Source organism: Poecilia latipinna, unplaced genomic scaffold, assembly GCF_001443285.1.
Source record: "Poecilia latipinna isolate Pla-1442-1.1 unplaced genomic scaffold, P_latipinna-1.0 Scaffold41, whole genome shotgun sequence".
Lineage (NCBI taxonomy): Eukaryota > Metazoa > Chordata > Actinopteri > Cyprinodontiformes > Poeciliidae > Poecilia > Poecilia latipinna.
The window spans coordinates 521,331-535,767 of NW_015112657.1; the positions used below are offsets into that span (position 1 = coordinate 521,331).

At 39.1% G+C, this 14,437-nt stretch overlaps 1 protein-coding gene across 1 annotated transcript in view; it reads right to left on the minus strand.

Moving 5' to 3' along the window:
• Positions 1–13,972, minus strand: part of LOC106956721 (mitogen-activated protein kinase kinase kinase 12) — a 21,188-nt gene extending 7,216 nt beyond the window's left edge. Inside the window, exons 1-10 of the mRNA XM_015047731.1 lie at positions 13,664–13,972; positions 10,907–11,429; positions 7,301–7,484; positions 6,861–7,052; positions 6,469–6,627; positions 4,199–4,357; positions 3,992–4,100; positions 1,453–1,562; positions 590–706; positions 210–347 (exon numbers count right to left, since the gene is read on the minus strand). Coding sequence (XP_014903217.1) covers positions 210–347; positions 590–706; positions 1,453–1,562; positions 3,992–4,100; positions 4,199–4,357; positions 6,469–6,627; positions 6,861–7,052; positions 7,301–7,484; positions 10,907–11,405 — 1,667 coding nt within the window. The 5' untranslated portion in view covers positions 11,406–11,429; positions 13,664–13,972. The remainder of the gene's footprint in view (positions 1–209; positions 348–589; positions 707–1,452; positions 1,563–3,991; positions 4,101–4,198; positions 4,358–6,468; positions 6,628–6,860; positions 7,053–7,300; positions 7,485–10,906; positions 11,430–13,663) is intronic.
• Positions 13,973–14,437: the final 465 nt, after the last annotated feature.

Here is a 14,437-nt window from a genome sequence, read left to right on the forward strand (position 1 = left end):
AATATTATTTAATAGTTTTGAATTGATCTTGCAAAGAAAAATGCCTAAAAACCTTGCTTTGATGTGTAAAACAAGAACCCCGTCATCTCAAATTCTGCAAACCCAGTATGCTTACTGACTGATTTGCTATTACCACAAACATAATGAGTTTGAACAAACATTCATATATCATGTCCAGGTATGGAAAACAGTGTGCTTTGCTGTTTCACCTCTTGCTGTGTGAAGGTAGTTTCTGCGGTACGTTGCGTTTCTTCATGAGCTTCTCCATGGAGTTGGAGGAGGCCGACTGTCTGGAGCTGTGGTGCTTGAAGCAGCTGGGGTATTTTTTGTCCAGTGACTGCTCCCTCCTGGCATTAGACATAAAGAATATCACTAGTTAGACACAAAATACGGTCTGGACTTCATGACAGACAATGTCCCTTTAGTAACAAATTTGCAGCACAAAACATCTACAATTAGTCCATTAATTTCTCAGTTTTAGGACAGGTTTATTTTTAAACAGAATGACCCCAATCGCATACTGTATTTCTTTAATGTAAATGTTTTAAAAGCCTGTCAAGAATAAAACTGAAGCAGCAAAGTTTCGTACTTGAGAAGTTCCTTCTCTTTGATCTCCAGCTGCAGCATGATGGCGTTAAGCTCCATGTAGAGATTATTGGCTCGCTCCAGTTTCCGCTCATAGTGCTCCCGGATGTCCAGTGCATGTCTGCATGTAGAGGAAAGCTCAATAACGTCCAGACACATGCACTGTGCACAACAACTACTGAGATGATGGGAGCTATATTTAAATCTGATGATACAGAGTATGAATTTTTTAGATAACTTGAGATTGTTGTTTCTACTTTACATTCCAAATCTGTTAACTATAAAAATCATTCACAGAACTATTAATAATATAGGAAACAGATAGATATGTGCGTTAATTTTTCAGTGCATATGCTAAAACAGGCAATATTAAGCAATAAAATCCAGGAAACGTACAACAAGATGCACATATTTTACAGTACTGATGAGGAGAATGTATGCTAAACTTTAATGTTAAATATAAGATATTTGTTTACGAGTCAGGTCCTAAACAACACACAATGTTTAAGATAAACCAATTCTGCAGCCATGCAATGCTATATATATATATATATATATATATATATTTTAGAAAATTTCAGGAATCAGTTTACTTTTTCTTAAAGATCAATGAATGATTTTTAGTTCATTAGCACTCTGCCTAATGTACTGAGTCCTAAAATTTTTACATTTATTTCGACAGACATGCCTTACTGGGATAGTTTGTGGAGCAGCACAGTCATCAGAGTAAATTACTACATCCTTGTATTTTAATAATGATCTGAAGCTAATAGCATGGCAATTTCAAGGCTTTGAAAAATAATATCAGTGCAGCTGAATAGAAATACACGCTACAGTTGACAGCACAATTTTCTTTGCAATTCTAACCTGAGTTCTTCTCTGCGTCGTTTGATGAGTTCCTCATCCAGTCTGTGAAGACATGTCCCCTCTGACTTAATCTTCTCAAAGTTATGTCTCACCTCGTCTCTCCACTCCGCCTGGAGAAACACAGAACGAAATACCGTCAGGAGAAAGTGTTAATGACCTGGAGCGACTGCACACTTTGAAGTGTCAAACATCAAATTTGTCTATGTGATGACGAGTCTTTGTTAGCAGGTTTTCACTACAAAGAGAGAAATAAGCCAACGAAAAGTTCAACGACATAAGCATGTATCAGTATATGCAGCACAAGTATACGGTACGTGGTGAAGGATGTAAAATCATACCAAATTAACAAATACAAATATATAATTGTAATGGTGATGTGCATGTGGACACAGCAGGAAACCATTTATCCCTTTTATACATGTTTTTAAACTCCTTCACCTTTCCAAACACGGAGTATTTTGTCAGTTCTCTCGTTTGCACTGCGATAATTAACTGCGACTCAAGTTCACGGTGCTAATATTAACATAAAATGACACCAACACCACAAGACATCTTCTTTGCACCTTGATTTATATGGAGAAATGCTTTCAATTTACAGAGCAATTAGCATTTTTTTTTTGTCACTGAAACCAAACCCATTAAGCTGTCAGATAAAAATCAATACCCAAAGAGCGAAACCAAACGTACACTGACGTGACGTGGATCTTTTAAAAGAAAAGAAAAGAAATGCGGCATGGGCATGTTCTTGTGTGCGGCAGAGCATGACAACTGTTATCTGATACCTGTCATAGCAGAGAACTAAGTAAGTCAGATTTATGAGCGCATGGAGGCACATGCATGTGTATTAGACTCGCACACGAAAGATGCTCTTCTTATTAACCTAATGGACTCTGTGCGCACTCTTCTATGTCTCCAGTCCCCTCTTTTTTCCACTCTCTTTTCTCTGCTCTCTACCATTAAGGCAATCAATACACTATGGCAGCAAATACTTCTTTCTAATGTCACAAGAAAAATCCATTATGGGGCAGAGACGAGGAAAAAACTGGGCAGGGATTCAACCGGGAGAAGGGGGCAGGGAGAAATAAAGGATCAAGGATAAGTGGACAGAGTGATGGAGGTTTACGTTTCGCATGAAGAGATTCAACCAGATAGATGAGTTATAAATAGATATGCACAAAGACATATTTTCCACACAATTATACCTCCATACTCCATCTCTTTGGTCTAGCACATTTGTACTATGCCTCCATCCCCCACCCAGACACAGGTAGACACATAGCGTCCTTCCCCATCACACTCAATATGAAGAAAAGGTTCTTTCCTTGACCCGTGAACTGAAGCTTGAATAAAAGACCACAAATCAGCAGAAGCATGTGACACGGAAAGAAAAAGGGAGGAAAAAAAAAAAGCAAGCAACAATAATGCAGTGTGATTGAAAGGACAGGTATTATTAGTGGGCTCCCTGGAGACCTGGGGCTCGGGTGCAGCTGTGTACTTGCCACTGCATATGGTTACTGCAGTGGACTGGAAAAAAAATGGTGGCAGCTTGTCAGCAAAATGAGAATTAGTGATGTTGGCAGGGGAGACATACAGACCTCATGTGCACTTCACTAAACGGTCATTTATTTCTCAATCTAACTTAATGAATAGATTTCCTGTAAATAAATTTATGAAATGTATTTTATAAAGGTTGGCTTAATCCTCCGTCTTCGTCTGATTTTCCATCAACATAAATTGTCACACCAGTTTTTGCAGGGAATAAGTATTTATTTCCTTAAGGATTTGTTTTCTGTTTTTTTCTTTGTCTATTGCAACTAAATGTTTCAGATCAAATGAAATTTAATATTAGATAACCTGAATAAATACAGAAATACCTGATTGGGCGAGAGGCACCATTAGTTTCTAACAATTACTTTGTAAAAGAAAAAAAAAAGCTTTCCATGATGGTGTGAAAATAAAAATGCCAACTAGTAAAAATTTATTATCTGTGATTAACAAGATTTTTGACTTAATTTCAGCAGCCAAACCTATATAGTCAAGAATCACATAACTAGAACCTGTGTGACAACATCACCATCCCCATATATATGGGGATGATAATGATAAAATAGTGTAAAAATATCTATCTATCTATCTATCTATCTATCTATCTATCTATCTATCTATCTATCTATCTATCTATCTATCTATCTATCTATCTATCTATCTATCTATCCATCCATCCATCCATCCATCCATCCATCCATCCATCCATCCATCCATCCATCCATCCATATATATATATAATGTAAAAAAATATATTTTTTTACACTGGACCGGGAAGGTTTTGATAACCTTTTTTTAGGAGAAATCATCTCTAAAACTCCGTTCTGCATTTATTTAGATTGTCGCTGTTTGTCATCGCATGTTTTTGTGAAGCACTTTAATAATCTTGAACATTTAAGAGTGACAAGAAAGCAAAAACTGACAAAAAAAAAATGAAATGAAGTTACATTTGAATGTATGACTCTTCTGTTTTCTCATGCTACACTTATCTTACCTGAGACTGAAAATAAGTTTCTTGTGGAGTAGACAGTATGTCTGCAGAGGCAATATCAAGATGTAGGAGGATTTGTCGAAATGAAGGTCTGTTTCTTGGCTTGCAGTTCCTGTAAAAAAAAGGGTAAATTAAAATTTTACTACCCGCCTGCTTAAATGACTTCTTTGATGTTTTTTTTGTTTTTTTTAATCTCTTCATCTTCCTCACCAGCATTGCTTCAGGAGTAGCTTGAAGCTGTCTGGACAGCTATCGGGCACAGGCAGCTGCAGGCTGTTGTTTCCCACTCCCCAGATGATAGCGGAGGAGTCCACGTCCTTGTAGGGCACCTCCCCCGTCAACATCTCCCAGAGCACAACGCCAAATGACCTTCAAAAAAAATGGGACACAGCTTCTTTCAGACACACGGAAGTTACTGATGTAGGCTGAAGAGACGAAAGTAAACCAGAAAGGAGACTGTGTCAGATTTTTAGCAAAGTCAAATTGTATGCTTTCTATTAATTTTAGAACAATAATATATAACAGAATAATGCAAACAACATGTTCAACTTTTTTAAGATTATAAAGATAGTAGACTCAAGTAGGCAAAAAAAAATAGGGATGTCTTCACTTAGACTTATGTTTTAATGTAAGAACACAACAACAGGCCTATAGGGATGGTAACTACAGAAATTGCTCTAAGTGACTCCTCCTGGTTTTCATGTGCCGTATCCAAGGTGCCAGTTGCATCACATGTAATAATGCATGTGTATTTTTAGCATCCCTTCAGCCCCACACTTATTATTCTTCTTGGTGTCACGCATGAAAAGAAAATCGTTAAGAACAGATGATTTGGATCAAAACTCAACATTTGTTCTGAGAGTTTTAATAAAAGTGTATAAATGCACTCATATCATTGTCAAAACACACAAAAAAATTATTTAAAAAGCAGCATGATTTGTTTGCCCTATTTCACATCAAACAGAGGAAATGTGAAATAACACTAAAGTTTATTATCATTATCATTTTACTGTTACACTGAGTTCTGAAATTCTACAATCAGATTCCCTCTTAGAACCATGTTTTCATGCAAACACTGACTGCTTTTTTTGTTATAAAAACAAAGTAAAATACAAAAGGAATCACAAGACTAAGATATAATACCAACTGTTTTATAGCCTTTGGTTACATCTTGAGGAAGCACCAGCTGTGGTTACTGCAAGAGCCATTTTATCTGAAACAGGCCACGGCCATGATTTATGATTTGGAATAGATTTATCACTGTTTTAATTTAACTCTTAAAGAAAAAATACTGAGATTAAAATAGCAAGTAATTATGAATCAGTGTGAATCCCATGCACAATACATTTCTAAGGGTTAGGGCATCAACATTACTTCTATGGAGCAGGGAGACAGCAAAAGGAAACAGCTTTTCAGCTGTAAAACACTGAGATTTCCAGGAGCACACCTGGAGACAAAGGAGTTGGAGGATGCCTGACAAATGTTGTGTTATACAAATACATAATTTAAAAACACAGATGTTAATATTTTCCACATAAACAAATGCTTAATTCCAGAACACCCACGGCAAGGTTTGGTTGTCCAAATATACCATATTTTATCTGGTACTTTTGAGGAAAATATCAAAATTAGATCCTTACATCAAACATTATAATGTGTCGTTTGATGCATGCTAAATATTTTTTTTTTTCACCCAATCTATTGCATTTGTGTTACTTTATTAGTGGCAATAAAATGCTTGAAGTTGTTCAACAGTTTATTTGGGGTTTACTATTTCATTTTTAATTAACTAGTTCATTTTGAATATATATATTTTTTCTTTTAATTAAATTTATTACATTTCCCCCACTGCTCCTCTGTATTAATGCAACAAAAACAAAATGTGTTCAACATCTGACAAAGCTTAACCTTTCTTACTCTTTTTGTGCTATGGATGCATTTCAAGTGATTTAAATAGGTTTAAGCAAAAATGTACACGACACACACAGGCTTTGCTTTCTTTTTGCATCAAAAGCTTTTTAATCCTATTTTCACGTCCCAGCTAATGCACTGCTGGCCGAGGGCCAACCCATCCAAAGGCTTGGAAGGTTATTCCAGCCTCTCCTGAGCACTGCAGCATCTGGCAGATCAATTATTAAATTAGCTGGCGTTCCTTTCAGGATGGAGAGGAAGACTGATGGAGGGATTGTAGTAAAGGAGAAAAAGGGAGGTAGAAAATGTAGCAAGCTGGGGGGGATTGAAGCTTAGCATAGGGAAACCCATCAGATACGGCAGAGACCCTATAGAGTTTCATGTAATGAGATATTATACATCATATTGAATAGATTTTCTAGAAATAGGATCCTTTGCGCTGCACTGTGGTAGACTACAGCTAATGAGATTCTATGCTGATTTGGTGGCTGAAAAGACAAATCATCTGGGAAATTTTTTAAGGGCTCACAAAGAGGAAAAGCACAGTTCAAGAGGGTCATGACACCTACCAAATATCCACCTTCTCTGAAACGGGTTCATTGCGGATGACCTCGGGAGCCATCCAGGCCACAGTCCCAGCAAAAGACATCTTCGTGCTCTTGTCATTAAGCTCCTTGGACGTTCCAAAATCTGAGATCTTCACTGCATCATCATAGGTGATGAGCATGCTGGAACACAATACTTATGTTTTATTAAAACCAACTACATCACACATTCAAACACTGAATTAACATGATCATTTCTGAGAGTTTGAATATTTTTTTCAAATAGATTTCTGCCTTTGCGGCCGGCATGTTGACAACTAAATATCGAGCTTTTATGTATGTTCATGGTACTTTTTCACATTAAATTTACAGTGTTCCAGTCAAACAACTTTTTATTTTTTTAAAAGCAAACTCACTTAGGTGACTTGAGGTCTCTGTGGATGATCTTGTGGAGATGAAGGTAGTTCATTCCCCCGGCGATGCCCATGGCCCAGTCCATGAGCAGGGATGGGGTGATCTTCCTGCCCGCTCTCAGGACTTCGTACAGCTGTCCTTGAGCACAGTACTCCATAATGATGCAGTAACAAGGAGCCTGAGTACAAATACCTCTGAAAAAGTAGAACGAAAGTGGTTGTTAAAGACAATGTCTGCGCTAAAATTGAATTAGTTATGCTCCCATCGTGTAGACACCTAAAGCAAGTAAATAATACAAGAAAAAAACACTCATGTAAGTGATATGCTACAGTAAATATATATTCTAAATAAATATACTGCATAGTATATAAATCATCTAATAATTTCAGTCAGAAGTCTGCCTTTTCTGGTTCTAAAAAACCACAAAATCATGTCGACCTACTTGAAAGTGATTATGTTGGGATGCTTGAGTTTCCTCAGGTGCTTGATATCAGTCTCTTTGATGTTTCGTACTTTTTTCACAGCCACTTCCTGTCCGTGGAGTTTCCCCAGAAAAACAGCACCCTGGGCTCCGCTGCCCACCCACTGTAGGTCCGAAATCTCCTCAAACGGGACTTCCCACTCCTCTGAAGCAACAGAAAGATAAAGCAAAAGCTCTCGGTGAGTTTACCTGGTGAGGTAGCAGCATGTAAGCTAAAATTACGACATGCTCAATGTACTGACCTCCACTGACTGCATATCAGTGTTACTGGAATGATGAAACACTGAAGCAACACCGTGTCTGTGAATCCTCGTTCTATTCTTAGTGAGTCTTAATGCAGTTTAATAAGGCCAAGAAGAAGATCTTACACTGTTGGTAAGAGTTTAGCAATCCTCAATCTTTCTGGAAAGCAACATTGCTTTGACATTTAAAAATCTAAGCGTCTATGTCAGTGCCATATCAGTGGCAAGAAAAAGCAAATGCAAATCTAATGCAGCAGCCTTTTGTTCACTAAATATATTTACAATGTGACAAGAAATTTGCTCCAGATATTGTCAGCGACATAAGTAACCCACATGTGCAAAGAAATAAATGAGCAAGTCCATAAATTATGTGCCATAAATAGAGCAAGTGCTGAACACACGTTGCTTAATCTAAATGACAGCCTGCAAAAAGCTTTCTCATTGTTAAAGTATCACGCAAGGAAAGTCAGTTTTATCTGTTTTGTAACATTCACACATAAGGGAGTTCAAACTGCTTCAGATATAAACAAAGAAACACTGACAAGACAAGAAAATACACCAATTGCATAAGCATGAAATACACAAGCGTGAGATTCAGAAAGGTCTGGTGAGAATCAGCCAAATATAAACTCTCTGGAAATGGCATTGCATATCATATCAAATAAATCAACAGCGTCTTAGAGATGGGAACAACATGGGGTGGGAGTGATTTTTAATATGGCTCTGGCAGGCTTCATACAAATGAACAAAGGAAAAATTGATAAATTAGTGAGAGTTGATGCGAATCTGACGTAAAATAGGAGTGGGTTTACAGAAAGACATTGAACCTCACACACACACAGCCAAGGCAACTCTCAGATTGTGTCAGAGTGAAAAAAAAGACTGCATTCTATATAAAAACCTATTTTTATGTGGAATAAAAATGTATTCTATATAAAGATCTGAAAATCAGAGGGCATAGAAGAACCTTCAACATTTGAAGACAGTTTGAAGGTTGGCACTAAAATCACACCTGTAATGGTTCAGCACTTATTCCCCTGTCATTCCACTTTATTATTAAACTTAATTTGTGACATAACTTGATTTTGATTTATTTGTTTGTGTGACTTGGTGTGACTTTCATTTCAGTCCTCTCATTACAATCATATGTAATGTCTGATCATTATTAGCATCATAGCTATTAGCACAAACGTGTGATTCTTTATTGAACAGTAAAAGAGGTCAGTTCCTTAATAAATACAGAGGCTGAAAATTGAGGAAAGTTTTGATTGAAAAAAATACCTTGATGGAGTGAAACTTGTAAAAATGACAGGAAGCCTAAACAACACATGACCTCAGCTGATATCTTCATGCACCTCCTAACCTGCGATTCGGGTGTGCGAGAAGGCCGACAGACAGAAGCTCTAATCTCTTGTGGGTAATTCTCCCTCAGCCTCCTAAATCCTGCTTAGTGCCATTGTGGGGCTGATGCGAAACAGGGGTCCGACAACTCAGAAGGGGTTTGGAGGAAGGAGAGGATTTGAGAGGCTAATGGCTGGTTGTAGGGTGAATAGAGAGGTGGAGAAGTCTTACTGGTGTTGGTAAGTAAGGAGACAGTTAGCAGGAAAGGGGGAATTCCCCACGGTACTGCAGGGGTCTGGGCTAATATACTGAAGACATACAACCCGTTCGCTCCGCTGCTGTTCTTAACCCGGGGAGAACAGCAGCATAGTGAGCTGTACTGAGACACATTTATCATATTAATGAGGATGATATGAATGATTAATGCCCAGCAGTGATCGATAGAGGGCTCCGCCTCTAATGAGGGTCTCGGATTTTTTTTGTAGTAAAGACATCAGTCCAGATCTGACACGTTTCCAAATCAGCTCGGCTTTGATTTGGTACTCCTCCATCTCTATGATCGGTAAAAAGAATATAGGATTGGGCTTAAAAGTTTTATCACAATATTTTGTGGTACTGTTGTGGTGAAGACAAAAGTGGCGATAAAATCTATTTATTGCTCCTTTTTAAGGTAACTGTATGGCTGTGACTAAATAGCACAACAATCATAGCCCCACAAACACAAATACTGCCCTTGAAAAACATTCCCATTTGTAATATGCTGCTTTATGACTCCAGTCTCATAAAAAATATGATTCAACTTCTGCTCAGAGTCACTGCATTTCATTCTATATCTTAAATTTATTGATATTTATTGATGCTCTCGTTGAGCAGACAGTGGAAAAAATAGCAAAATTAACAGTCTCAACAATACGGACAGTTTTGGGAGCATTAATTGAAATTCAATGAAACAACAATGAATCAAAATTCATATCATGATAAGAAATGTATCACAATAAATGATAAGTGATAAACGATATGATAAATGCCCACCCCTAAGAGGATTCACATTTTTTTTCTAATTTTCATGGCAAAATCCAATTAATTACATACAAAGGCTGAAAATAAGGACTTGTTACAAGTTGGGAAGCGGTTCAGTTGTATAAGCTACTCTTTATTGTAGAGAAGAGGAGAGCATTGAAGTGCAGATGGGCTGGGAGCAATAACAGAGGGATGAAAAGGAGAGACAATGAGAGACAGAAGGAGGGGAGATGAGGGGAGACACTGGAGTCAATGGGTGATAAAACATTAGAAGGCAATACAGTCAGGGAGAAGTGTGAAGGTGCCAGCTCCATCTCTGATGTGAGCTGCAATATTTTTCTATCACATTCTGCATGTTATCTAACTTAAAATGCTAATATCAGTGTTTCTGCTTGCAAACGAGCTTCTCTGTGTGCGTGCATCTGTCCCCGTGCGTGCGTGTCAGGTTTGCGTTAATAGAGATGAGAGGTGCGGGGTCAGAGCGTGGCCATGCATAATTCATGAGGCAGATTTGGCAGAGGAGTCTCTGGGGAGTCCTGTGCTTTTGTAGTGGCTGCAGACATAAACAACACAGCGTCACGGGGAGCGGGTTTCACTGAGGGGGTGGGTGGTGCTAGAGGGAGGTGGGCACGAGCAGGCAAATGGATGGGGTGGGATGGTGGGGGGCTTGGGGGAATCAGGGGAGAATGAGCACGCTGCAGCTTTGATAGAGTCTCCTGATCTAGATGCATCTCACTCCTGTCAGGGAGAGTGTTTATTTACAACATGGCCTTTGTGGGAGTCATTTTTCTACCCACTGCTTAATGTAATTAAACTGGGAGATAAGATCATTTAATTAGCATATCAAGGCTAAACTGGAAAATTTAATTGGGGAAAGTGGCTGCTTTCATAGTCAGAATTAAAGCCACCATTGACCCTGAAGTTTATAGAAGATAGTTCACTTTACACACAGAAACAGACTTACCGTCCAGAACGTGTTTGTGCTCTGTAGAGTAAGCTTTTCCAATCATAGTCCAGACAGGCCGCAGGCACCCAAACAGTCCCTCCAGAAACCCTCCTCCCCCTCCCGTGGACTGGCACTGCAACCTGGCGTCGTCCGCCTGGCTCCTGACCACAGGGCGGTCCGGATCCTGTCCCTCTCCCTCTGTCCTTCCACTGCTCCCCTCATGTTCGTGGAGTTTCAGCACACTGTTGGCAAAGTGCTCCGGTTGTTCTTCGCCAGGTGTCTGATTGTGCCCGGGGGTCTTCCCCTCTCCTCTTCCTCCTCCTCCCCCAGGCTCCACAGCAGCCCCGGTGTCTATGGAGAGGACGTTCCGGAGGACGCACTGGGTCGGGGTCAGGTCCATTTCTGGAGTGCAGGGAGTCTCGGCATCGAGCCGGCGAAAGGATGGCGGGTCAGAGATGGGTGTGTTGAAGCCAGACAGGGAGGGGGAGGAGGCACGGGGTTCATGAATGAGCGCCATCAAAAAAGACTGGAGCAATGGAAGCTTTAAAGAGACCAAAAAGATAGAAATAAACATTACAAAATTAGATAAAATGATTTGCACTTCTAGTGGCCCTGATATGATTACTAAACTATCATAAACTGCAAGTTTCTCTTCCTGCCAAGATCAGGAACTTCATACATCACAAACTGTGTGAAACACACACAGATTAAATATGACAACACAAAACGTCTCACATTTCTCACACTGAACAGGTGAGAATCTGTCAAACACAGGAAGAAAGAGAGAATTATCTCTCTCCTTCTATTACGTCAATCAAACTGAGTTATAACATTCAGACATGGAGAAACTGCTAAACACATTAGGTATGGTAAATGCTCCAAAATTAATTCAGTTTCTAGTACAGTAAATTTCACACTGACATTTTGAGAAAAAGCCAACCTGTAATTCATTTATTCATGAGGGGAAGTTCTAATTAGTTATTAATTACTTTCTGTTTGCCATTAGGTTGAACAAGGACTCATGATTTTTATGTGTGTATCTGTGCCTCTAGATACTCGTTCTTTATTATTCTGTACACTGGGAATTTCCCCACTAGGTAAGGATTATTCTATTCTATTCTATTCTATTCTATTCTATTCTATTCTATTCTATTCTATTCTATTCTATTACATTCTATTCTACTGAGGATGTAAAGAAATCTAAAAACATTGTTAGAAAACTCCAGGGACATCTTGAGGCACACTGTGTAGTAACATTAAAATGGATCATTGTTGGGCATTCAGCTGGATAATGATAGCTCTCAGAAAAAATAAATAAATAAAAAAAAACTTTCTCAGTCTGAAGAGCTAAATCCTGTAGCACATTTGTGGAGTAAATTGAAAAGTATAAGACATAAGAAAGCAGTAAGACTCTGAGTTATCAAAACATTAACAGTTGGAGTACTGGTGATTTTATTTAAAATAATTAATTAAGTTAGAGGCTATATCAAAGGCTAAACAACTTTTGAGTTTTTTTTTTAGCATTAAAACATGTGAAATGTAAATTTTTACCAGGAGTGGCAACAAATTTAACAGCACGTGTTGGTCATAGTTTGCCGAATGAAAGATGTGACAACAGGTTCAGGTAATAAAGAACACAATGGCATCTTTCTGCCCCATAATCTAACGGCGCCTCTGCAACCAAGAGCACAATAAATAAGCAAAAATATCTCTTTTTTAACTGAACCGACAACTGTTTACCCCCCAACATCATAGTAAACACAACAGTTGGTTGTTTACATAAAGCAGAATCACTTGTGTATTGAAATGATAAGCAAAGTTCATTGAATTCAGCCTGCTTCTTCAAAGCTCTAGGTATCTCCAAGGACAACGGCCCCTGCTCGCTAAACAAGGAAAGGAAATGTATTATTTCTTGTGAGAGGCTTTTGAAGCATTTCCAAGCTGGAAGGGCTTTCACTGATGAAGAGGACAAAGAAGAAACAGATTTTTACCAGTTTGGCTAATTAATTACACCAACTAAAATCCATGACAGTTTGCTGTGTATTAAAACAAAGGGTCGGTATTGTTTTAGGGAACACCAAGCCTGGAGAAGATCAGTTTCTATATCAGAGACATTTGAAAGAAAGTGCACACAGTTATTTTTCAACCAAAGATTCAGAATTCTTTTTTTTTTTTTTTTTTTTTTTTTACAATATAGTAGTAGATTAAGTCTGTTAGTCATGTGTGATAACATCATAATGTACCTTTTATCTGATGCATAAGCTGTCAGCAGGCTGTCTGCATCCCATAGCTGCAATTATCATTCTTAATTCCTATATTAGTCATGCAGATGGTACAGAGCCAATAGAAACTGACTGCAGGAATCATTAACCCAGAGAAACTAAAAAAAAGAAAAGAAAAAAAGAATCATCCTAATTATTATTTTCTGCGCCAGTAGAAACCCCCAGAAGTCAGACACATCTGTTGTAACACATCATTCACATCAGACTGATCCTGCTTCTTAACAGTCCTGCTTTACTGGGGTGATGGAGGTATCAGCTGCTGGAGCTGCAGAAGGAAGAGGAGGAGGAGGAGGCTGCGCTCTGTTACAGGCCACTGCATCCAGGATGTTTCCGAAGCGCATCGCCGCCTCTTCTCCCACCTCCGCTGCCTCTCTGAAGATGCGCTGACAGCATCAAATAAAAACACAATCTGACTCTAATATACCAACAATAAAGGAAGACGCCTGTTTCTGTCCTCTCATTTCTTCCGTGTTTGCAAAGGAACGGTTCCTACCTCAGTGCGGAAAACAGGACTCCATCGCTGCTGATTGCATGTCTGATCCTCGATAGTTTAGGCTCGTATTTTAAATAATGACCACCTAAAAGGAGGCAAATTCTTCCGTTCTTTGGTTTCCTCCTCCTCTGCATCCAGAGCACCTTCACAGCTGCGGTTAAATCCAGTAAACGGTAAATAGAGTAAAGCTAAACGTTTCCCTGCTCCCTATTTCTCCTCCTCCTTCTTTTCCATCACCTTCTGAAGACGCAAACTGCGCACTCTCAAGAATTTATACCACGGCCTCATATAGTAAACACGACTGATACGGAGAAGAGGAGAGAGATAGAGAAAGAGAGAGAGAGAGGGCAGGGAAGGAGGGATGCAGGGCTCCTCCAATCAGAGGAGAGCTGCGCTGTGACGCGTTGAGCCCGGTGAGACAGGACCAGTGCAGGTATATTCTGGCCACAGAGGGGTTTGTGTGTGAGTGAGACCTCACAGTGAAACGGGGAGGAGGAGGTCAGCCGGTATGTGAGGTGATCAAAATGATGTCATTCCCAAGGCATGCAGCATTTGACTGGACAGCACCATCTAAATCCCTTCAAACCCTATTAACGCCCTGTGTATGGAGGGCGCTTTAATTGCCGCATAATCTGCCAGCTCCGTCTGCCACAGCCTGGAAATGAAGGGCAGGTTTTCCATTATTATCATCGGATGGCACATGAGAGGCGCCTTCACGTTGTTGGGATCAGTATCTTTGAACAACTTGAATCGGTAGAAATGATGATAAAATAT